Source organism: Gobio gobio (assembly GCF_949357685.1).
Source record: "Gobio gobio genome assembly, chromosome: 3".
NCBI lineage: Eukaryota > Metazoa > Chordata > Actinopteri > Cypriniformes > Gobionidae > Gobio > Gobio gobio.
Genome location: NC_137099.1, coordinates 66330823 through 66357007, shown reverse-complemented (window position 1 = coordinate 66357007; position 26185 = coordinate 66330823). Strand labels below are relative to the sequence as shown.

The following is a 26185-nucleotide window of genomic DNA, read 5'->3' as shown; positions in this document are numbered from 1 at the left end:
TTGTCCCATGGAATCATTGCATCCCTCTCATTGAGTCAGCTCATTCATCTGTGGGTACTGGCCACCTGGGGACCACTCAAACCCTCTCGCTCCTACAACTGTGGTACTGGTGGCCTGGCATGGCAAAAGACATCAAGCGGTTCGTCCTGGCATGTCAACTTTGCGACCCCAAATTATCTCACGTGTTTGGAAGGCTTTCTTTTCGCTCCTAGGTGTGATTGCAGTTTGACGTCTGGCTACCATCCCCAACCAAATGGGCAAACAAAGAGGAAGGTGATTAACCGCTACCTCCGAACCTTCTGTCAGCGCCACCAGGACACCTGGAACCAGTTCATTGCCTGGGCCGAATATGCTCAAAATTCCCTATGACAGTCTACTATCAGTCTCACTCCTTTCCAATGCATCCTACACAGCAAAGCCCTCAGTGTTAAATGAACACTGCTGGTGTTTATATGAGTCCACACTCACAGTGTTAAAAGGTTACATTGAATCAGTGTTGAAGTTAATGAGATAATAAGGGATAATTGGGCATTAGTGATGAACACCTGATTATAATGAGCTTAATCACTGAAGGACAGAGAAACACAAGAACTACAAGTGACTTCAGCCACAGCCTTAGATGAAATCAACAGAAAATAAAAGAAGACATTACGTCTCTGAAGATCTCAGCAGAGGAGGATTAAACAACTCCACAAACAGCATTACCAGCTTCACACATTACTAACTAGATTGACTGTTTGTCTGTCAGACGACTGCAGAAGCTCTTATTGAGAATTAATAGAGTTTGTCTTTGTCACCATCATAGTGATCAGTGTTTTCTTTATTTGGGCAGTTTGATGACTTTTTAATGTTAGTGTTTCTCAGACTGCTGTATCTGCGTTTGCTATATCAAGAAAAGCAAGAGTAAACACAATCAGATACTGTTGGCTGTTTAATGATAAGAATATGATAATTGTGTAGTGGCTTAGTTCACAGCTCTTATGACTGAGTATGAGCAATATACTATTAACTTTGTTTTATTGTTATTCTAGAAGAAATCCAGCACAGCTTTGTCACGGCCAGCTCGCAAGCCGCGACAAAGAAGGAGATGACACGTTGCGTGATATGCAAAAAGGAATAACATTTATTTAAAGTAAGAACATTAAAGTAAGAGAAAAGACCAAAACGGAAACAAAACAATAACTGGAATGACGACAAAAATGGCACGAGGGGAGAGCGCCCTTTCCGACTGAAGGGAGCTGCTTTAATCTGCCGGCATCAGCTCTAGCACAGGTGTAAACTTTCAGTCATCATGACGTCACTCACTCTAACGCCAACCAATGAGACAAGAAAAACAGAGAAGAACCAAACCCACACAATATGACCCCTAATGTGGTCGTAACAGCTTTAATCAGAAAAGCTGAATAAGTTTGAAAAAGATTGTATACTAAGCACTTTGACCTCCTGCAAGTTTTACTCACACACAGACATAAAGAATCAGATTATGAATCTCAACAATGGTGACATACTTCATGCCGCAAGGCATTCTGGGAGCCATGGATGAGTTTTGCATAATGCACCCAGAATGCGTTGCGGCATGAAGCTTGTCACCATTGTTGAGATTCATAGACTTATTCTTGATGTCTGTGTGTGAGTAAAGCTCGTAGGGGTCAGAAGTGCTTATTGTGTGTTGTGTTATTAAAACGGAGAAAAAAATCAAAGTACATGCTTTAAAAACCATTCAGTTTATCTAATGAAAACACTGTTGGATCTCCTCTGATTAAGAATCAATGAGTCTCTGGAGATCAGCAAGTAAGGCCACTATATGATACTATATAACAACTGTATCATCAATTCAAAATCATCAACTTTCTCTTGCTGTTTTCAACATAACAAATAATTACAGCAGCCAGAGAAACTCTAACTTTGAAAAGTCAAGAGCCCAACTAAATCAAACACTAATCACCATAACGGTGACTTCAAACAAATCAATTATTTTCAATAAAACATCAAAATCTAAACCTCTGTTGATTCTCAATAAGAGCTTCTGTAGGCATCTGACAGAAATAAAGTCAATCTGGTTAGTAATGTGTGAAGCTGGTAATGCTGTTTGTGGAGTTGTTTCTATTATCATCAGGTGTTCATCACTAATGCTCAATCATCACTTAATTATCTCATTAACTTCAACACTAATTCAGTGTTACCTTTTAACACTCTGAGTGTGGCCTCATAGTGGACTCATATAAACACCAGCAGTGTTAATTTGATGATTTTGCTGTGTAGGTTTCCAACCCCCTCTGTTTCCCTGGTCAGGCGAACCATCTGAGATGCCTACCATCAACCACTGGTTCCAGGAGAGTGAGAGGGTATGGGATAAGGCACTTTGCAGATGTATGACGAGGAGAGACGCCTACTTACCATCCAGGACAAGGCAGTTCACAGATGTACGATATGGAGAGATGCCTACTTACCATCCAAGATTTTTTTATTTGTCACATACACAGTTATATACACAATATACAACTGGCAGTGAAATGTAAACAGGTCCGCTCCATGGACAGTGCAAATAACAGTTACAAGAAATTAAATAGAAATAGAATAAAATTAGAATAAAAAGTATTAACATAAGTAGAATTATAAATAAATCAAGTAAAAGATAAAAATAGGAAATAAGATAAAAATAAAAATATAAAAAATATGTGGATATGATAAGTGAGATAAACTGTAGACTTAAAAATAAGTGGTTAACATAAAATATATAATATGTATATATAAAGAAGTATAATGTGCAAGGTTTATTACAGGTTGTTACGCAGTAACAATAGGGACGTAAAGTGCAGTGCAATTGCAGTATGTGGATGTTAATGTTAAAAGACCGTATGTTTATGTGTGTGCGTGGGTGAAGTGAGTCACGTGACTGAGTTCAGGAGTCTGATGGCCTGGGGGAAGAAACTCCTCCTGAGTCTTTCAGTCTTTGCCATCAGGCTACGGAAGCGCTTACCAGATGGCAGAAGGGTGAAGTGAGAGTTTGCAGGGTGATTAATGTCTCTGATGATTTTAGTAGCTCTACCTCTGCAGCGTTTGGTGTAGATGTCCTGCAGAGACGGGAGAGCTGAGCCTGAGATGCGCTCGGATAAGCGCACCACTCTTTGCAGGGCTTTGCAGTCGTGACTGGTGCTGTTCCCGTACCACGCTGTGATGCACTGAGTCAGGACACTTTCTATCGCCCCTCGATAGAAAGTTTTCAGGATGGCTGGTGAAACCCTGAATTTCCTCAGCTGGCGCAGGTGGTACAGTCTTTGCCTGGCTTTTTTCACCTGTGTCTGGATGTGTGTAGTCCAGGTCAGATCCTCGGAGATGTTCACACCCAGGTATTTGAAGCTGCTCACTCTCTCTACCGGTGTCCCGCTGATCATGAGAGGGGAGTATGACCGATGCTGTCTCTTCCTGAAGTCCACAATCAGTTCTTTGGTCTTGTTAACATTCAGAGAGAGACAGTTGTCCTGGCACCATGATGTCAGTTGCTCCACTTCGTCCAAGTATGCCGTCTCATTGTTGTTGGAGATGAGACCCAGGACAACAGTATCATCAGCAAACTTGATGATAGAGGTGGAGCTGTGTGTGGACAAACAGTCATGGGTGTAGAGAGAGTAGAGCAGGGGACTCAGCACACAGCCCTGTGGAGCTCCAACACTCAGGGTGATGGAGGTGGAGGTGAACTGGCCTACTCTCACCGCCTGGGGTCTGCCAGTGAGGAAATCTTCAATCCAGAGGCAGAGAGAAGAATTCAGGCCTAGATCCAGGAGTTTGTGTGTTAGCTTAATGGGAACTATGGTGTTAAAGGCTGAGCTATAGTCAATAAATAGCAGCCTGACATAGTTCCCACTTTTGCTGTCGATGTGAGTGAGGCAGGAGTGAAGGACGTGAGAGATGGCATCTTCAGTCGATCTATTGGGACGATAGGCAAACTGAAGAGGGTCCAAAGTGTCAGGAATGGAGGAGCAAATGTTGTTTTTAATGAGTCTCTCAAAGACCTTCATGACTAAAGATGTGAGAGCCACTGGACGATAGTCATTTAGGCAAGAGGGTTTACTGATCTTAGGTACAGGGATGATGGAGGATCGTTTGAAGGAGGTGGGGACAACAGATGTAGCAAGGGACTCGTTGAATATGGATGTAAAGAGCCCTGCGAGCTGATCAGCACAGGACCGCAGAACACGACCTGAAATACCATCCGGCCCAGCAGCTTTCCTGACATCCACACGTTTGAGTGCCCTCCGAACCTCGTCCTCCGAGACAGAGATCACGTGACCGTTGCTGCTCTGAGGGACTCTCTCTGACGCGTCACTCGCCGGAGTCGCGCTGCCGCGATTACCATCAAAGCGAGCGTAGAAAGAGTTTAACTCGTTCACCAGTAACGGATCAGCTCTCACCTCTGCAGAGGATTTAGTTCCAAAAGCACAGATGGTTCTCAGTCCCTGCCACATCCGCCGGGAGTCGTTGAGTTGGAAATGAGATTCCACTCGGTCTTTATAGCGGAGTTTTGCGGCTTTAACGGCGCGCCGGAGGGCGTAACAAGAAGCTTTGTACTCCCTCATATCCCCCGTTAGGAGACCGGCATTGTAAGCGGTGGTGCGCGAGTTTACTGCAGTGCGAATTGAACTGTCCACCCACGGTTTCTGATTAGGGAAGGACGTTATAGTTATTGTTTGTGTGGCTTGCTCTGTCAGTGTATTGATAAAGCAGAGCGCCACTTCTGTGAACTCGCTGACGTCTTCAGAACTCGCGCGGAACATGTCCCAGTCGACGTCATCAAGAGCTGCCTGTAGCGTGATCTCTGAATGGGATGACCAGCGTTTGACTTCCCTCCTCACCGGGGGCTCTTGAACGAGCCTTTGTTTATATTCCGGTGTGAGGAAAATGGCGGCATGGTCCGATTTGCCAAAAGCTGGCTGTGAACGAGCTTTGTAGGCGTTCTTAAACGGAGAGTAGCAATGATCCAGTGTGTTTGCTCCTCGTGTGGGACAGGAGACATGCTGGTGAAAGTTTGGCAATACTTTCTTTAGGTTTGCTTTGTTAAAATCACCCGCGACGATGCAAGCAGCGTCGGGGTGTTTGTTTATGAAGCCGCTGGTCACATCATGGAGGGCAAATAAAGCCAGCCCCGTGTCTGCTTGTGGTGGAATATAAACGGCAGTGGTGATGATCGAGGAAAACTCCCTCGGCAGGTAGAAAGGCCGGCACATGAGAGTTAAATGTTCCAAGTGAGGCGAGCAGGATCGCGAAAGAATGGAGATGTTCCTAGGATCGCACCATTTCTTGTTTATCATGAAACACACTCCACCGCCTTTAGATTTCCCGGCCTCGGCTGTTCTGTCCATCCGAAAAACAGAGAAGTTCTCGGACGGCGTTACGGCTGTATCCGGGACCGCTGGCGTGAGCCATGTTTCGGACAGACAATAGATGTTGCAGTCTCTCATGTCCCGTTGAAAACTTATCCTGGCTCTAAGATCGTCCATCTTATTCTCCAAGGATTGGACATTTGCGAGCAAAATGCTCGGGAGAGGAGGACTGAATGCTCTTTTTCTCAGTCTGTTGCGGATCCCAGCGCGTTTCCCGCGGTGTTTTTTGAATCTACGCCGTCGACTCGAGTGGCCATTGTTCAACTCGGCGTCCCGGCGAATCTCAGATGGAAGATTGGAGAAAGTGTCCTGAAACAGGTCAGTGTAGCGGTAACCAATTTCCAGAAGTGTTTTGCTGTCGTAACAGATCAAAGCAGATGATCCGTTGGAAAAAATAGAGAGTAAAAGAGAGTAGAATAATAAATAAAAGCAAAGTCTTAGCGGAGCGACCTGAACGGCGACCGAGCACGGCGGCGCCATCTTTGCCATCCAGGACCACTCGTCTGGCTCCAGACATCTGTCTTTGCCTGCCCTATCGGAAGTTGAGGCCACGAAACATCAGTCCCTTCCAGGTCAAAAGACAAATCATTCCAGTCACCTATAAACTCCTGCTACCTCCTCACTACAGAATTCACCACGTGTCCCATGTGTCCTTGTTGAAACCTCACTACCCACCTCTTTGTGCTCCCTCCACAGAGTCTGGCCCTGATGACATGCTCCCCACACCTCAAATAGAAGCTGATCCCATCTACACCGTCCGAGAAATCCTGGACTCCCGACGTCAAGGTGGCCGCTTGAAAAATCTGGTGGACTGGGAAGGGTATGGTCCCGAAGAGAGGTTGTGGGTACCTAAAGATGACATCCTCGATCCTACTCTCCTTACGGAATTTCATCAGCGTCATCCTCATCTGCCTGCTCCTCGACCTCGTGGCCGGCCACCGTAATATCTGGGTCCATGGTCTGCTAGAGCGGACCCTGGAGAGGCGGGGTTATATCACAGATCAGCCAGGCCCTCTCTCTTCCACCACACAGGGATCACAATCACCAGAGTTCTGATCACCCGCACCTGTCATCAATCCCCTCACCTGTAGCACACTATATGTTCACACAGCTCACCTTCAGTCCTTGTCTGGCCTTGAACTAGGAAAGACTCACTTACCTGATTTCCTTGATTTTCCCAGCTTATCTTTCTGGCTTTTGTTACTCACCTTCCATCCCGGCTGCTGAGGTATCCAGTTCACCATCTCCATCACTCCTCTGTAAGACATCCATCAAGACTGTTATTCATCCACCATCTCTCAACGTGTTACAACACACAGAGCAAAGTTATGTCCAAAAGACGTCTTTTCAACGTCTTTGCCACTAGAGGCGTACGTTGAAAAGACGTCCACTGAGGAGCCAGAATGAAAGTTTTTATGACGTCTGTTTTTGACGTGTTCTGCACGTCCGATATAGACGTTCATGGAACCTCAAGGTTAAAAACTAGTTCAAATGTGCTCATTGTGGACATATTTTCCATTTGTAATTGCAAAGCAACTCACAGACAGTGTGTGTTTGTCCAGAAATCATGAAAATAAAAGAAACTTAGCTCACACCTTTGGACACTTTAGACAACTTAGCATCTGTAATTCACACATCTTTGGATCGTGTGAGAATCGTGGGATTCAATCCAGGATCTTCTTGCTGTGAGGAGACAGTGTTTCCCACTGAGACACTGGTGCTGCCCTTAATCACAGACATAAGACACACTTTGACTATTTCTGTCAGACGTCTACAGAAGCTCTTACTGAGAATTAACAGAGGTTTAGATGTTGATGTTTGTTTAATTTGAAGTCACCATTGTGGTGGGAAGCGTTTGCTTTAGTTGGGCTCTTGGTCCCTGTACTTAAGTTAGCTTTCCTTTGGCTGCTGTAACTGTGTGTGAGAAACACAATAGTTGTGGCTGAGAAAGTTGATGACTAAATCATCAGATAGCAAGCATCTGATGTTGAGCTTGTGAGTTTTGCGTGTGTTGTTTCTTTTTAATATTTTATTATTTCCACTATAAGCTTGCGAAAACAGTACTGGCACCAATAGCATCAAAATGATAACTTGTCTTGAAGGATGATAAAACGGTATGTGCACACAATGTTTTGAGCAAATATTTCATATAGTCACACACAGACATCAAGATTTTGCCTATGCTTCACAACAACGGTGACAATCAAAACAAAAAACCTTCATGCTGCAATGCATGATGGGTAGCTTCATAGTACAAAACTCATGCTTGATTGTCACCGTTTTTGTGAATCATATGCAAAATCTTGATTTCTATGTGTGACCATATGAACTATTTGCTCAAAACATTGTGTGCACATACCGTTTTATCATCCCTCAGGACAAGTGATCATTTTGATGCTATTGGTGCCAGTATGTTACATTCACAAGCACACAAACCTTAAAATAAAAACATCAAATGATCACTTTCCAAAAGTTTAGTCATCAACAAGGAGCTGACAACACCTGATGTCGCTTTGTCTTTGCTTTCTCAGCCACAACTATTGTGTTTCACACACACAGTTGCAGCAGACAAAGAAAAGCTAACTTAAGTACAGGGACCAAGAGCCCAACTAAAGCAAACGCTTCCCACCACAATGGTGACTTCAAATGAAACATAAACATCAACATCTAAACCTCTGTTAATTCTCAGTAAGAGCTTCTGTAGACGTCTGACAGAAATAGTCAAAGTGTGTCTTATGTCTGTGATTTAGGGCAGCACCAGTGTCTCAGTGGGAAACACCGTCTCCTCACAGCAAGAAGATCCTGGATTGAATCCCACGATTCTCTCACGATCCAAAGATGTGTGAATTACAGATGCTAAGTTGTCTAAAGTGTCTAAAGGTGTGAGCGAAGTTTCTATTTTCATGATTTCTGGACAAACACACACTGTCTGTGAGTTGCTTTGCAATTACAAATGGGAAATATGTCCACAATGAGCACATTACTAGTTTTTAACCTTGAGGTTCCATGAACGTCTATATCGGACGTGCAGAACACGTCAAAAACAGACGTCATAAAAACTTTCATTCTGGCTCCTCAGTGGACGTCTTTTCAACGTACGCCTCTAGTGGCAAAGACGTTGAAAAGACGTCTTTTGGACATAACTTGGCTCAGTGGGAAGTGCTTTGGCTTCACCCCATTCTCTGCCCTGTGTTCCCAAATAACGTGTGTGTTTGGATCTTCACTTACCTTGTCAATCACACAAAGGGATTGTCACAGAGAAAGAGGTGAGACTAAGGCCGTTTTCACACCTGAAAGTCCGCACCAAGGTCCAAACCGAAGTTCATGTTTTGATACATTTTATACATACGGTTAGTTTTGGTTTGGTTTCACATTGCAATTATGCGAGCGGACTAAAGAACTTTACATGACACACTTGCGTCCACTCGTCATCATCTATGTGGGCTGCATCTGGACATTGATTGGTTTGTAAACGGACATGCGTCTGACGTCAGCGTCTTTGACAAGAATGAATGAGCGGATGCATATCTTTGCCACTATTGAACAGTGTGCATTGCTTGACTATTTTCTTTTCGTTACGTTTAAAAGTGGACATTTCAAGCTTTATACACAGTAAAATCCCCAGAGTTAAATTAACACTGCTCAGAGAACATTTGGTCCCACTCTACAGAGTGTTAAAGTAACACTGAATCAGTGTTAAAGTTAATGAGATAATTAAGAGATTAATTAAGTGATAATTGACCATTAGTGGTGAACACCTGATGATAATGAGTAGAATCACTGAAGGAAAGAGAAAAAGAAAAACACAAGAACTACGACTGACTATTAAAAAGACATTCAATCTCTGAAGATCTCATTAGAGGAGGATTAAACAACTCCACAATCAGCATTACCAGCTTCACACATTACTAACCAGACTGACTTTATTTCTGTCAGATGACTACAGAAGCTCTTATTGAGGTTTAGATGTTGATGTTTTATTGAAAATTAAAGTTGTTTGAAGTTACCATTATTGTGATTAGTGTTTGCTTTAATTGGGCTCTTGACCCTTGAGTTGCTAACATAAGTTTTTCTCTGGCTGCTGTAACTGTTCGTTACGGTGAAAATGGCAAGAAAATCTTGACGCTTGTTGTTTATGATACAGTTGTTATCATCATATAGTGCCTTATTTGCTGATCCCCTGAAAGTCATTGATTATAGGAGCATTGTGATTATAGGAGCATTGTGATTCTAGGGCAGAAGATCCAGCAATGTTATCATCAGAGAAACTAAACAATTATCAAAAAATTTTTACGTAAAATTTGTACTGCGGTTTAATAACACATAACACAATAAACACTTCTAACTCCTGCAAGTTTTACTCACACACAGAGATCAAGAATCTGCCTATGAATCTCAACAATGGTGACATGCTTCATGCCACAATGCATTCTGGGTGCATCACGCAAAACTCATCTATGGCTCCCAGAATGCATTGTGGCATGAAGCATGTCACCATTGTTGAGATTCATAGGCAGATTCTTGATGTCTGTGTGTGAGTTCATCTCGCAGGAGTTAGAAACGATTAGTGTACAATCGGTTGCAAAACTTATTCAGCTTTTCTGATTAAAACAGTGTTGGATCTTTTCTAAAATCACAATAAAAAAAGTGAATAGTATATTGCTCATACTCAGTCATAAAATCAATGAATTAAATCATTATACAATGATCATATTCTCATCATCGAGCAGCCGACAGCATCTGATTGTGTTTACTCTTGCTTTTCTTGCTATAGCAAACTCAGTTACAGCAGCCAGAGAAACACTAATGTTAAAAAGTCATCAAACTGCCCAACTAAAGAAAACACTGATCACCATGATGGTCACATAAAAACTAACAATTTTCACAACAAAATCAAACAAAACATTTGTTAATTCTCAATAAGAGACGTCTGACAGAAATAAAGTCAGTCTGGTTAGTAGTGTGTGAAGCTGGTAATGCTGTTTGTGGAGTTGTTTAATCCTCCTCTGCTGAGATCTTCAGAGATTTAATGTCTTTTTTATAGTCAGTCGTAGTTCTTGTGTTTTTCTTTTTCTCTTTCCTTCAGTGATTCTACTCATTATCATCAGGTTTTCATCACTAATGGCCAATCATCACTTAATTAATCTCTCAATTATCTCATTAACTTTAACACTGATTCAGTGTTACTTTAACACTCTGTAGAGTGGGACCAAATGTTCTCTGAGCAGTGTTAATTTAACTCTGGGGATTTTACTGTGTATACACATATTTCTCATGTTTGTGAAACAAGTAGCCTGGTTTATTTGAGACGCGCTCCAGTTCATGTGCAAAGCATGTGATCGCTCCCGCTATTATTGTCTGCTATAGACTATTTGCTTCTTATTTATTAAATTCAGGCAATTATCTGATGAAATGTTGATTAAAATTAAGATACAATTTATACAAAACAAAATTCACATTAAAGAAAGGCTTTCTACGCAAAATCATACAAAATTTCTTTCAAAATCATTTCTGACCTTCGGTCTTCTGACAGATTGCGCATCTTTTCACTTTTATAATCAATGTAGCCTAGATGAAATTTAAAAATAGCATTATAATATTTAAAAATAAACTGGAACTTCCTGTAAATGGTCTGAAAGTCTGAACCATACAGAAAATGCTTTCACACTAGAAGCGAACCGAACCTTTGTTCAGTTTGATACAGACCGAGATGACCTCTTTTTGTCAGACCAAATTTTGTCTGTTTGGTCCGGACCTTGGTACTGGGGAGGTTTCACACCTGTAATTTTGATTTGATTTTGATGTACAAGAGCTCATACACATGCTGTACATCTGACACTCATCTTAATGTCATAAGATCTCTTTCAACACAAACTGAGCAACTGGTCTTACCAGACTTTTCTTTATCCTGGGATGTTTCCTCTTCAGTGTCAGGTGACGTCGTTTCTGAAAATACAAAATCGTTGTATTGGTTAAACCAATTAGAAAAACAAATTCTCTCAAGAAATCACACAAAGGGATTGTCACAGAGAAAGAGGTGAGACTAAGACATCATGTACAAGCGCTCATACACATGCTGTACATCTGATGCACATCTTAATGTCATAAGATCTCTCTCAACTCAAACTGAGCAACAGATCTGTTGGATCTTACCAGAGTTTTCTTTATCCTGGGATATTTCTGTTTCAGTGTTGGGTGACATCGTTTCTGAAAATACACAATCATAGAGTGTATTGGTTAAACCAAATAGAGAAACAAATTCTGTCAAGAAATCACACAAAGGGAATGTCATAGAGAAACAAGGTGAGATTAAGACGTATACCAGCATCGATACACTGCTGTACATCTGACACTCGTCTTAATGTCATAAGATCTCTTTCAAGCTAGTGTGTTGGTCAATGCTACGACGGAGCATCTGTGATGTCAGGATGTAATAATGGTGTGCAGGAAAAATTCAGAAAGGAGGTGCCGCAAGCCATCTATTTACATTGCCATGCATGCACACCGGCTGAATTTAGTGTTAGTGGACTGTGTACATAATGTCAGCTTTTTTTCAGTTTTTTGAGACACGTATTGTTTTGTTGTGAAGACATATATGGTAAGTGCTTGATTTCCCCCTCTGTTGGCTGTTAAAAATTTTATTAATTTGGTGGTTGAAGCACAAATCTTGGCTCTTCATAGTTACATATATGATGCTCCAACAATAGGAACATTGCTGGTTCATCATTAGACTAGTGTGTTGGTAACTGGCTGTGTGATTTCGTGATCTGAGCATTTTAGGCCGAAGCGTCTGTCTGTTGCCTTCTGTTGCTGCTGTTTGCTGCTCCGTTGTATTCAGGGCTCGACTGTGACATAATTGTGTGAAATTATATTTTCAGAGGTTTACTTTGGCAGGCTTATGTATGTTGTATCTATAGCCCTTGAGTTGAATACTTAGGCCTATTATTTATATATATATATATATATATATATATATATATATATATATATATATATATATATATATATATATATATATATATATATATATATATATATATATATATATATATATATGCCTATAGTTGCGGAATGAATATAGTTAATGCGGGCGTGTACGCATTAATTTATACCAGGGTGGTCCAATGCGACTCCATAATGCCATAATGACGCTGCAAAATTCAAAGCACCTTCTCTTAAGTGTTGAGCATCTGCAACAGAAAATCTCTGGAGCCGCCACTGAGATTAATGTAAACGGCTCACTGCAAACAACCTTGTAATTCGTGTCAACCTTTTGAACTTTATGAATGATTATTTATTGAAGTTTCAAGTGGTGTGTGTGTAAGGAAGTGTAAGCGAGCAGAGCCAATACTGTTTCTAAAAGCACACAGTGCCATCTGCTGTTGAAAACTTGCACTTTGAATCCCATTTTCAAAAGTTTGCATTTTCAAGCCCCCAAAATTATGTTTTGTAAATGAATGTCAAAATGCTACTGTTTCTTTACTCTTCTACTGAAGAAAAAGATCTTGGATATCCATTATTTAAATCCATTCATTCAATAACAGTGTCAATGTTGCAAGTTCATTAGTTATGTAATTTCTAAAAGATTTAAGCTTTATGATACTGAGAAACGAACAGACAAATATATCATTTAAGAAGTTAAAGATATTCAAGTTAAATGATATTCAAGTGTGCCAAGTTTGAATATGTGCCAGCAAAAAAAGTAAGTTTAGATCCAATTTGTATGTTCTTTGTATGGAATGGAAATGTGTGAACACTTTCTTTCTGCACCATACTAGACTAAAACACAAAAGCAGCAGATAGTTTTAGTTAAACACAAGGGTTTTTGTTGCTTCCTGCTGTCTGTGGTTCAGCTGGTTTGAAAATGACCCTGTTCATCAGACTTTACCACAGCATGTTGCTTTAAAGAGACAGTACATACAAAACTGATCACACTGTAATAAAAAAAGCTGTAGAAAACTGAAAAAGGTGCTGTAATTTTCTGCCAGAATTCTGTTAAGTTTACAGGCATTTCCTTTAACCCTAAAACATTCATATGGAAAATTCCTTCATATTAAAAGTATTTTTACAGACTTTTCTTAAAGTGCATTCTGTCATCATTTACTCGCCCTCATGTTGTTCAAATCGGTTTTGAACTATTTTTTCTGCACAATTTTTATTTTCGAAGAAGATTGGTCACTGAACAGCATTGGACCCCGATTGCTTTCATTGCATGAATGAAACTGTTGTGTTAATGAAAGAGTCTTTTACCTCCGATCACATTCAGATGAACTTCAGTGAATATGAACGACCCAGAACTCTCCTCTGCGCACCAGTATTTCCCAGAATCCTCTTCTGTCAGATTGTTGATGTTCACAGTGAAAACTCCAGCTGATGTTTGGTCAGTCAGAGAGAATCGGCCATTTGTTCTCATACTCGATGAAACACGAACTCCGTCTCGGACACAGATATTCGGCTGATCTCCTCTACAGAACGACCTCTGGAGACTCGAGAGATTCCTGACGGACTTACAGCTGATGGACGCCGATCCTCCGACAGACGCTTCACGAGTGATCACTGGAGAGAAGAACATTAAATATGATAACAGAATGATCAGAAACACTGAGATGATCCCAGAAAACACCCTCACCATCTTTCATGACGATCATGAGCTCAGTGGGAAGGTTAAACGCATCTTTCACTGCACACCAGTATATCCCAGCATCCTCTGCTCTCAGGTCACTCAAGGTCACAGTGAAGACATTGAGTTCAGTCTCATCCGTTACTGAAATCTTTGGTTTATTAACGTGGGCTTCATCTGATTGGATTATTTTTTGGGCATCTGTAGTGAAACACTTTCCTTTGCAAAGATGCTTTACTTCTGTTGAATATTTCTCATCATAAGGGCATCTGATCTCAGACGAACCTCCTTCACGTCCCACCACTGGAGGCACTAACAGTCAAAGAAAGGGAAAGTGTTTATATGCTGTAATATATGCGTCTGTTATTTGATGTATGGTGACTGTACGTACTAGTTGGAGTGAGTTTGTGTCGATTGGTGAGAGAGACAGAAGTCAGATGTGTGTGTCTGGTTTCTGCTCCACACCAGTAAACTCCAGCATCTCTCAGGCTCACGTCTCTGATGTTCACTGTAAAAACTCCTGCTGAACTGACAGAAAACTCAAAGCGCTTTTCCTCTGATGAACTGATGCCTTCACACATCTTCTTCTTGTTCTCTTTGCAGAAGTGTTTGAAGGTCTCGTTGTGTTTCTCAGGGAAATCACAGGTGAGTTTCACACTTTCACCAATAATAGCAGATGTGTAGCTTAATGCTCGAAAATGATCACCTATTCACAAAACAATGAAAAACATGTCATATCAAATATATACATATGTTAAGTGTCCAGGATGCTCTTCACTCCTCACTTTACCTGGATTTACTGTCAGTTTGACCTCAGTGAACAGATCATTGTCATTGATATTCACTCCACACCTGTACGTCGCTTCATCATTCGCGGTTAAATCACTGAGAAAAACCTTCAAAAGTCCTTCACTGGAATCATCAAACATGTGCAGATTATCACGATCATCCCATTGATTCTGTCTATTAACCAGGATCTTCTGTTGAGAATCTTTCTGGATGAATTTCTTGTTTCCTTTGAATTCTTGTGGAAATGTACAGGTGATGAAGACTGATTTACTGGAGTAGGCCTGAACCTGGACAGAAGTCATTTGACCTGCAAAACAACATTCATTACATTATTAAAACTCAGGAGGGATTTACATTTCTTATTTAGATCTGTAAGGATTCTTGAATTAAAAAGAAACTAAACTCACTATAAACATTCAGTTGAATCTCTTTAAAGAAGGTCATGTGAGTAATTGATGTTTCTGAAGGTCGATCATCTGATCTGTCTCTCTCCACTCCACATAAATAAACTCCACCGTCCGCTGCAGAAATGTCTCTAATGGTCACAGTAAAATCATCTTTATCACTGTCAGACAGAATGAACTTCTCCCCAGATGATCCTGATGATTGTGATGATCCTGATGATTGTGATGATCCTGATGATCTTGAGCTGTTCATCACATGGACAGGATCTTCGTTCATTCTGTAGAAGACTTTGGTGTGTGTTTTAAACTTATGATCATATTCACAGTGGACAGTGATCGTTTGTCCAATATACTCGTCCTGGATAACAGACGTCCCACAATGAGGCTCTGAAAATGATTTCAACAAAATCTTGTGACATGAAATCTTAAAATATTATTTGTATTAATAAAGGATTGGTTCACTTCAAAATGAAAATGTCCTAATAATTTCCTCACCCCCATCTTATCCAAGATGTTCATGTGTTTCTTTCTTCAGTGGAATAGAAATTAAGTTATTGAGGAAAACATTCAGGATTTTTCTGCACATAATGGATTTCAATGGGAACCAATGGTTGAAGGTCCAAATCAATGCAGTTTCAGAGGAAGAGCTTCAGAGACTCTGATCCCAGACGAGGAATAGGGTCTGATCTAGACAAACCATCGGCCATATTTTCAACAAAAAATAAACATTTATATATTTTTAACCTAAATTGCCCATCTTGCGCTGCTCTGCGACACATCCATGGATTGCGTAATCACATAAGAAAGCTCACGCTAGACGTAGGCGGAAGTACCGCCCCAAGAGAACGTGTGAAGACTGATACAAACGCCCTTTACCAAAAATATCTCCAACTTCAAAATTGTCTGACATCGTTGTTTAACCTTTTTTATTAAAGGGCGTTTGTATTGGTCCTCGCACATTCACATTCAGTCGCACTTACACCTATGTCTAGCGTGACTTTTCCCACATGAGTGCGTAATCCATGGCCGTCGAAGAGCAAGATGAGCAATTTAGGTAAAAAAAAAAAATTCTTGAAAATGTGGCCGATGGTTTGTCTAGATCAGCCCCTATTCCTCATCTGGGATCGGTCAGAGTCTCTGAAGCCCTTCCTCTGAAACTGCATTGATTTAGACCTTCAACCGTTGGTTCCCATTAAAGTCCATTATGTGCAGAAAAATCCTGGAATGTTTTCCTCAAAAAACTTCATTTCTTTTCCACTGCACAGCAAAATCCCCAGTGTTAAATTAACACTCCTCAGTGTACATATGTGTCCACACTACAGGGTGTTAAAAGTAACACTTAAGAAGTGTTAAAGTTAATGAGATAATTAAGTGATTAATTAAGTTATGATTGACCATTAGTGATGAGAAACACAAGAACTACAACTGACTTCAGCCACAGCTTTAGATGAAATCCACTGAAGATAAAAGAAGACATTAAATCTCTGAAAATCTCAGCAAAGGAGGATTAAACAACTCCACAAACAACATTACCAGCTTCACATAATACTAACCAGACTGACTTTATTTCTGTCAGACGTCTACAGAAGCTCTTACTGAGATTCAGATGTTGATGATTTATTGAAAATAATAGTTTTGTTTGACGCCACCATTATGGTGATCAGTGTTGCTTTAGTTGGGCTCTTGACCCTTGACTTGTTAGTATTTTTTCTCTCTGGCTGCTGTAACTGATTGTTACAGTGAGAACAGCAAGAGAAAATTGATGATGACAAGTTGATGACAGATGATGTTGGCTTGTTGTTGGCTTGTTGTTGGTGATACAGTTGTTATCATCATATGGTGCCTTATTTGCTGATCTCCTGAGAGTCATTGATTATAGTAGCATTGTGACTCTACAGCAGGAGATCCAGCAGCGTTTTCATCAGAGAAACTGATCAATGTTTAAAACATGTACATAAGTCTTGTTTTCCGGTTTAATAACACATCACACAATAAGCACTTCTAACTCCTGCGAGATTAACTCACACACAGAGATCAAGAATCAGCCTATGAATCTCAACAATGGTGACATGCTTCATGCCGCAATGCATTCTGGATGCATCATGCAAAACTCATCCATGGCTCCCAGAATGCATTGCGGCATAAAGCATGTCACCATTGTTGAGATTCATAGGCTGATTCTTTATGTCTAAGTGTGAGTTACTCTCGCAGGAGTTAGAAGTGATTTGTGTACAATCTGCCTAAAAACATATTCAGCTTTATTGATTAAAACCGATCTGGATCTTTCCTGGAATCACAGTAAAAACAAAGTTAATCAGTGATTTAAATCACTATACAATGATCATATTCTTATCACTGAGCAGTCAACAGCATCTGATTGTGTTTACTCTAGCTTTTCTTGCCATTGCAAACTCAGTTACAGCAGCCAGAGAAACACTAACATTAAAATGTCATCAAACTGCCCAACTAAAGAAAACACTGATCACCATGATGGTGACATTAAAACAGTTTCAACACAAAATAAACAAGAAAGTAATTCTCAATAAGAGCTTCTGTAGACATCTGACAGAAATAAAGTCAGTCTGGTTAGTAATGTGTGAAGCTGGTAATGCTGTTTGTGGAGTTGTTTAATCCTCCTCTGCTGAGATCTTCAGATATTTAATGTCTTCTTTTATCTTCAGTTGATTTCATCTAAAACTGTGGCTGAAGTCAATTGTAGTTCTTGTGTTTCTCATCACTAATGGTCAATCATGACTTAATGAATCACTTAATTATCTCATTAACTTTAACACTTCTTAAGTGTTACTTTTAACACCCTGTAGTGTGGACACATATGTACACTGAGGAGTGTTAATTTAACACTGGGGATTTTGCTGTGTGAAGAAAGAAAGACATGAACATGAGATGAGGGTGAGGTGAAATTATCAGGAAAGTTTAATTTTGAAGTGAACTAATCCTAGTAATGAACTCTGTCGCCATCTCTGTTTGAAACATATTATGTCATGTTCTTTGCAGTTTTTTATGTGGTTGTTTTTAGGTATATATGTGAAATCCTATGTCTAAAAATACTGACATAAAAATGTACATCTGAAAGAGTCATCTGAACAAGTGTTACATTTATTCTGACATGTACATGCAAAGATGAATGACATAAACACATAAAACTGACATTTCCCCTGCATTGTCCAACCTGACAGCTCAAATTATGAATTATTAGTATTATAAGCTGACCGTTGTGGATCAGTGCAAGGCATTGGGAACTGTTTTAAACATTGCTTTATATACTTGTTCAGAAGTTAATTTTTGTAAATTTTTACTCAAAATCTTCCGTAGTGCTCCTTTAATAGCACTGTAATAAATAATTACTGCAGTGAGTTATAAAGTCTCACACGTACCGTTGTTCACCACTAGCTCAACATCACGACTCCATGTCTGACTGTTTCCACATGTATATTTCCCATCATCCTCTCTGCTGAGGTTGCTGATAAACACTGTGAAGAATCTGCTGTTTTCATCATCATACAGAGCCAATCTCCCGTTATAATCCCAGCGGTTCTGAATCTCAGTACTGATGCCTGTCTTACAGCTCTCATCTCTGCAGAAATACTTCCCTTTATGCTGTTTATCAGTCTCGCTCTGGTTATTGTACATGCATTTGAACATTAAACTCCCTCCAGTGCATCCAAACACACTGAAACAAAGCACCTGACCTGCCAAACACAAGTTCATTTGCTCTGGGTTATTATATATTATTAATCTAGATCACGTCATATATTATTTGACCCAGCCTGACCAGCACAGAACTGACCTGAGATCAGGCAGAGAGTGATGAAGATGAAGATGATGATGGCAGCCCTCATTCCAGATCGACTTCAGTCTCACAGACATCCAGAGAAAAACCAGATCCGATCTCAATCCAGTGAAAGCAAGAACTGATCAAATGTGTTCCTTGAATGCGATGTAAGTCACTATCATTAGAAGTGCACATATCCTCTGTCTGACTTTCTCACTTCTCTCTTCCTTATTCTCTATAACGGTTCCACCCATCTGCAACAGGGCGGCAAGTGTTGAGATGCAGAATGTGTGAAAGACATGCAGAGAAACAAACTGTATACACAGAAGGCAGATGACACATCAGTATATTAATATAAACACATATGCAGAAAGAGTGACTGAAGGGTGTAAAGACTTCCTGCATTCATCATGAAAAACTGTTTTATTAGAGGTCAATCATCTTAAAAAATGCCAACATTTCTGGTAAGAGAGCACATCGTCGCACTGTGAGAATCTTATGTGCTTTGGTTGTTCTGAAAGAGCTAAAAATGGATTGAGACGCAATCTCTGATCTAAGAGATTACCAGGCACTTATAGGCCTGGTTTTACTGACAGGGCTTAGATTACGCCACGATTAGGCCTTGGTTAAATTAGGACGTTTAAGTAGCTTTAAGACTTTTATAAACATGCCTTAGAAATTACTGGTGTGCCTTGTGACAAAACAATGTCGCTGACATATTTGAAGATATATCAGAGCAAGTTGCTTTCAGTCTGAGGCCTTGTCTGTGAAACCAGGCGTAGTGTTTGTCCTTTGCATCTAATTTACTACAATCTCTCTGTGGACCCCACATTACTTCACTTCTGCTTTCAGAGGAAATCAAAATCAACCACTTTCTCTTGACACACATTGAGGGTTTAAGGCCATTGCATTCTGACACCTTTCTATCAGAATCAGCATTAACTTTGCAGTTTGAGCTCCAGTAGCTCGTCTGTTTGATCGGACCACAGAGGCCAGCCTTCGCTCCCCACATGCATCAATGAGCCTTGGCCGCCCATGACCCTTTGGCCGGTTCTCCACTGTTCCTTCCTTGGAGTCCACACATCAACAAGGACAAAATGTTCACTTGCTGCCTTATATATCCCACCCACTAACAGTTGCTGTGATGAAGAGATAATCAGTGTTATTCACCTGTCAGTGGTCATAATTTTATGCCTGATCAGTGTATGCATGGGACACCCCTCCAAATCATTGAATTCAGGTGTTCAATCACGTCATGGCCACAGTGCATAGAGAGCTTCATGGAATGGGTTTCCATGGCCGAGCAGCTCATCCAAGCCTTACATCACCAAGTGCAATGCAAAGCGTGGGATGCAGTGGGGTAAAGCGTGCCGCCACTGGACTCTAGAGCAGTGGAGACGTGTTCTCTGGAGTGACCAATCACGCTTCTCTGTCTTACAATCCCATGGACGAGTCTGGGTTTGGCGGTGCCAGGAGAACAGGACTTGCCTGACTGCATTGTGCCAAGTGTAAAGTTTGGTGAAGGGGGGATTATGTGGTGTTTTTTAGGGGTTGGGCTTGGCCCCTTAGTTCCAGTGAGAGGAATTCTTAATGCTTCACCAAGACATTTTGGACAATTTCGTGTTGGTTCAGGGAACGTAAAAAAAGTCCAGTTACAGAAAAAGCAATTGTTTAAACCACTTTAACACAGCCATTTGATCATTAAAGCTACACTGTGTGATATTTTCCCCCATCTAGCGGTGAAAAGTTATATGACCATCCAGTGAATATTAGTTTCTGTTCCTCTCAATACTGATTCCTACCGTGGCCGATTTAGTCCAAGATGAACATGGCTTCCAGTTCGACCTCGTCCACATTCGACACGGTGCCATTGAGTGTTAAAACGCGAAAGGCGAAGCTTGAATTTACGGGTATGTCCCTCTTTGGCTAATGTACTTTCAAGATGGAGGGGCAACATGGCGACCCGCATTCGAACCCCTCACCTGTATGTGTTTTCATTGACATATTATAAACTTACGAGAATACTTTATTACTTGAAAGAAGTAAATATATATTAATGAGCACATATATTTTTTAATGAACTATGTGTTTTTTGCTAAGAATAAACTAAAAAAGTTACACAGTGTAGCTTTAAAGCAGACATGTTGGTCTGAGTGAAAACACTTGAAATTGCTGAATGTTTTTTTTTTTTTACAAAAGTCAAGAGCCCAAATAAAGCAAACACTGATCACCATAATGGATCGCCAAATTAAACATTTTCAATAAATCATGACAGAAATAAAGTCAGTCTGGTTAGTAATGTGTCAGCTGGTAATGCCGTTTGTGGAGTTGTTGAATCCTCCTCTGCTGAGATCTTCAGAGATTTAATGTCTTCTTTTATCTTCAGTTGATTTCATCTAAAGCTATGGCTGAAATCAGTTGTAGTTCTTGTGTTTCTCTTTCCTTCAGTGATTCTGCTCATTAGCATCAGGTGTTCATCATCAATGAGATTGACTGAAACTGATTGTCAATCTCATGTCAATCTTGAGTACTTATAGAGTAGTATTGCATCCTTCATATCTCTGAAAAGTCTTTAGTTTTATTATATTTATAAAAGAAAGATAGGCTGTACCGAGTTTTTCCGAAAAAAAAACAGAGCGGCTGGAGGCGTATTGTGTGGGCGGAGCTAAAGACTCAAGAGCGCGTGCAGCTATTGCGTTGAGAGCATCTGAAAGCTGTGACATCCTTAAATGTGGGAAAAAAAACTTTATCCCAAATAAACCATGGAGATCAATCAGATTTAGCCATACATATATGATCCAGAATCAGATCTAGAGGCTGAAATTGAACAGGAGAAGCAGCAACGACGACTACAGCAGGACGTCTCTATGGTGTGTACAGTAACTGTAACTTATATACTTGCTTAACAGCTTGTCATGCGCGAGTTTTACAACATTTGTGTGTGTTTACTCGTGGTTTATGAGGACATGATTTGGTTTATGGACTATTGTATGCGATTTAATGTTAGCAGTAGCAAGCGGAACAGTTTTGCACGTCATACTAGTGCGCATTTGAATGAACGAGTCGATAGCCAACAACACAAAGACATTTGAAGCAGTTTTACTCACCGCCTGCTTCCAAAATATGACCGTGAACCTTAATCGCTGGGACTGCTCCATCTTTCAGCATTAGACAAGCTACAAATCCGGAGTTGAACCGGGGCTTGTTCATAAACCATCGTCGCCGAAATTCAGGGAACAAACAAAAACACTTGCACAACTCCGTTGCTGCTCCGGAAAAACAAACTCCATCCAATGTCCCATTAATGCTGGGTTCTTTGGAAAGCTGTACAGGGTTGTCTTGCCCTGACAACCAAAAACACACTTCTTTGGTGACATTGTTGATTTCGTGAAGTCCTGTGACTGCAGCGCAGTCGGCTTCCCTAAAGCCTCCCTAAAGGAGGTGTAGCTGTTCTATTTAAAGATGTCTATCAGTGTAAGCAAGTGTCATTTGTGATTATCCGTCTTTCGAATATCTGGGTATTGTGTTAAAAGGTGCTCCACACATCCTGCTTATCATTGTTTACAGGCCTCCAAAATACTCTCCAGCCTTTATTGATGACTTTACTGAGCTGTTATCAACAATCTCCTCTGAGGTTGACTGCTTTGCTATTGCTAGGGATTTTAAGATTTTACAATGCTGAATCATGTACAACAAAAGATCTCATGACTGTTCTTAACACTTTTGATCACACATGATCGTGGACACACTCTAGATTTACTTATCAGTAAGGGTCTAAATATTTCATCAATAGTTATTAAGGATGTAGCACTGATCATTTCTGTATTTTCTTTGATATATCAATCTCTCCTGCCATTGAAACTAGATCTGTCTCTGTCAAAAAGAGATGCTTAAATGAGAACACTAGTGTGCTGTTTATGAAGGCTATATCTCTAACACCAAGCATATCTGCAGACTCTGTTGATTTTCTCCTTGACTCCTTTAACTCAAAAATAAAACATGTAATTGATGAGATTGCTCCTGAGAAAGTCAGGAAAAAGAATGGTTAACCTAAAGCACCTTGGAGAAACTCAACGGCAGTGCAATTAATGAAAAGACAATGCAGAAAATCTGAACGCATGTGGCGAAAGACAAAACTTGTAGTCCATTATAACATCTATAAAGACAGCCTTGATGATTTCAATGTGGAACTAGGCAAAGCTAGACAGACCTTCTTCTCAAATATTATAAACAGAAACATAAACAACACGCGCACTCTTTTTGCTACTGTCGAGAGACTAACAAACCCCCCGAGTCACATCCCCAGTGAATTGCTCTCAGACAGCAAATGCAATGAGTTTTCCTCCTTTTTTTCTGAGAAGATCAATAATATCAGAAAGGCAATCAGTATATCTTCATGCTATGCTGAGGTCAGACAGACTCGTCACAATTTCAGAAATTAGTCATTATGTTTTATTTTGAAGAAATCAACTGTAAAATTTTATAAGATACGGTACAGCACCTTAAAACATCAACCTGCGCCCTTGACACACTCCCCACTTCTTTTTTCAAAAGTGTGTTTAACTGTTTAGAAGCAGATCTCCTAGAAGTGGTAAACTCCTCACTTCTTTCTGGGACTTTTCCAAACTCCCTTAAAACCGCAGTAGTAAAGCCTCTCCTGAAAAAGAGAAATCTGGATAACTCCATACTGAGCAACTACAGATCAATCTCAAATCTCCCCTTCATAGGCAAGATCATTGAAAAAGTTGTTTTCAATCAGCTGAACAAATTCTTAAGCTCAAACGGATACTTTGAAAATTTTCAATCTGGTTTCCGACCACATCACAGCACAGAGACAGCGCTCATAAAGATAATAAATTATATTCACTTAAAGATGAACTATGTAAGATTTTTTGCAGTAAAATATCCAAAAACCACTAGGCCAGTGTTATATATTTTGTTCAGTTGAATACTTTGAATATCCCAAATGTTTCCAACTATTTGTAAATCGTGAGAAATTGCTGTTTTAACCAAGGAACCGGGACGTGTGAGCTATGCGTGTGAGGGAGTCGCCTGTCGATTGCGTCATATCTGCGTCACCCTCGGTTACCAGTTTTATTTAGCAGAAACGCTGTACTCTCACTGCAGTGTGAACAAGTGTCATAGCAGCTGCCGAGAGAACGGCAGAGTAATGTCATAACATCATCAACACACTCAGATATATCTTAAACGATAAACAGAGTTGCGTTACCTCATACTCATGACTGGAAAAGAGGAAGTGGCGCTGACGACCGTGTCATAATAAAAGTCCCCCCGGCGACTATGCCATAATAAAAGTCCCGCTCTTCAATCGCTCCAGCGGCCTTGCTCAGCTCCACAACACTCGGTGCTGCTCTGCTTCACTACAGTAATGTTAATAATCACATCAATGAACATGATTTCTGCCCGAGTCCTATCCTGACTCTTTCCACCGGCTGTGAGGTGAAGACCACATGTCCCAAGATTCTGCGCTCAAACATGGCGTCATCAAACTACGCCTTTGTTTTGAACAGGCGACCTCTAGTGGACAGAAAAATTACATAATGTAGCTTTAAATACTGATACAGGTAAATTATCAGTGCTGGTACTACTTGACCTCAGTGCTGAATTCGACACTGTTGACCCCAACACACTTCTTGACAGGCTGGAAAACTGGATCGGCTTTCTGGGATGGTCCTTAAATGGTTCAGGTCATACTTAGAAGGGAGAGGTTATTATGTGAGTATAGGTGACCATAAGTCTGAGTGGACATCCATGACATGCGGAGTCCCACAAGGGTCAATTCTTGCACCACTCCTATTCAACATGTACATGCTCCCACTGAGCTAAATAATGAGAGAGAACCAAATTGCTTCCCACAGCTATGCAGACGACACCCAGATCTACTTAGCCCTATCACCTAATGACTACAGCCCCATTGACTCCCTGTGCAAATGCTTTGATGAATTTAACAACTGGATGTGCCAAAACTTTCTTCAGTTAAACAAAGACAAAACCGAACTTATTGCATTTGGAAACAAATGTGAAATTCTCAAGGTGAACGCATACCTTGAAGCTGAGGGTAAAACAACTAAAGATCAAGTCAGGAATCTTGATGTGATTCTGGAGTCAGACCTGAGTTTCAGTAGTCATGTCAAGGCAATAACTAAACCAGCTTACTATCATCTCGAAAATATATCTTACTATCATCTCAAAAATATATCAAGAATTAGATGCTTTGTTTCCAGACAAGCCTTAGAGAAACTCGTTCATGCTTTTATCACCAGCAGGGTGGACTATTGTAATGGTCTCCTCACCTTCCCAAAAAGACCATTAGACAGCTGCAGCTCATACAGAACCAGCAGAACCAAAACATATGACCATATCACACCAGTCCTCAGGTCTTTACACTGGCTTCCAGTTACATTTAGAATAGATTTTAAAGTACTGTTACTGGTATATAAATCACTCAATGGCCTAGGACCTCAATACATTGCAGATATGCTGATAGAATACAAACCCAACAGATCACTCAGATCATCAGGATCAAGTCAGTTAGAAATACCAAGGGTTCACTCAAAGCAAGGAGAGTCTGCTTTTAGCTATTATGCCAGCCGTAGCTGAACCAGCTTCCAGAACAGATCAGATGTGCCCCATGAGTAGCCACTTTCAAATCCAGACTCAGAACACATCTGTGCATTTAGCTGTGCATTTACTGAATGAGCACTGTGCTTCGTCCGAACTGCTTGCAGTTTAATTTTCAATTTAACCCTGTTTTTATTTTTAATTATACTTTTCATTTTTATTTTTTTATTATTTTGTTAAGGCTGTCTAGGTGGAAGAGGTTGATAAATCGAAATCCCTCCAGCGTGAGGACGATCCGTTTAGATCTGCTCTGACGGATAGATCTGAGATAGCCCTGGTGCTTCAGTCCAGGAAGATTTGTCTGTAAGGGTAATGTTTAAATGCACAGTTACCTGACAAATATTTTTAACGTAAATTTGACTCTCCATTTTCTTCCACTCCAGATACGGGTTATACTATATATATTTTTTTGTTTTATTTTATTCACCTATGAATATTTTAATTTCAGAAGAGCCCGTACGGCCCGTACAAGGACATTCCACCCTTGTTGACGTCTCTTTGGCCCATACTCAAAAAAAAACTTTCCGAAACTTATGACAAACCGGAAGGAGTATTT

At 40.4% G+C, this 26185-nt stretch overlaps 1 protein-coding gene across 1 annotated transcript in view; it reads right to left on the bottom strand.

Moving 5' to 3' along the window:
* The window catches only part of LOC307124244 (polymeric immunoglobulin receptor-like), a gene marked incomplete at its 3' end in the record, with an annotated part of 44152 nt that extends 24926 nt beyond the window's left edge, over window positions 1-19226 (bottom strand). The window contains exons 1-9 of the mRNA XM_079813291.1: window positions 19003-19226; window positions 18590-18904; window positions 15198-15581; window positions 14792-15097; window positions 14393-14707; window positions 14011-14313; window positions 13632-13937; window positions 11535-11588; window positions 11274-11327 (exon numbers count right to left, since the gene is read on the bottom strand). Of these exons, the coding sequence (XP_079669417.1) occupies window positions 11274-11327; window positions 11535-11588; window positions 13632-13937; window positions 14011-14313; window positions 14393-14707; window positions 14792-15097; window positions 15198-15581; window positions 18590-18904; window positions 19003-19054 (2089 nt within the window). The 5' untranslated portion in view covers window positions 19055-19226. The remainder of the gene's footprint in view (window positions 1-11273; window positions 11328-11534; window positions 11589-13631; window positions 13938-14010; window positions 14314-14392; window positions 14708-14791; window positions 15098-15197; window positions 15582-18589; window positions 18905-19002) is intronic.
* Window positions 19227-26185: the final 6959 nt, after the last annotated feature.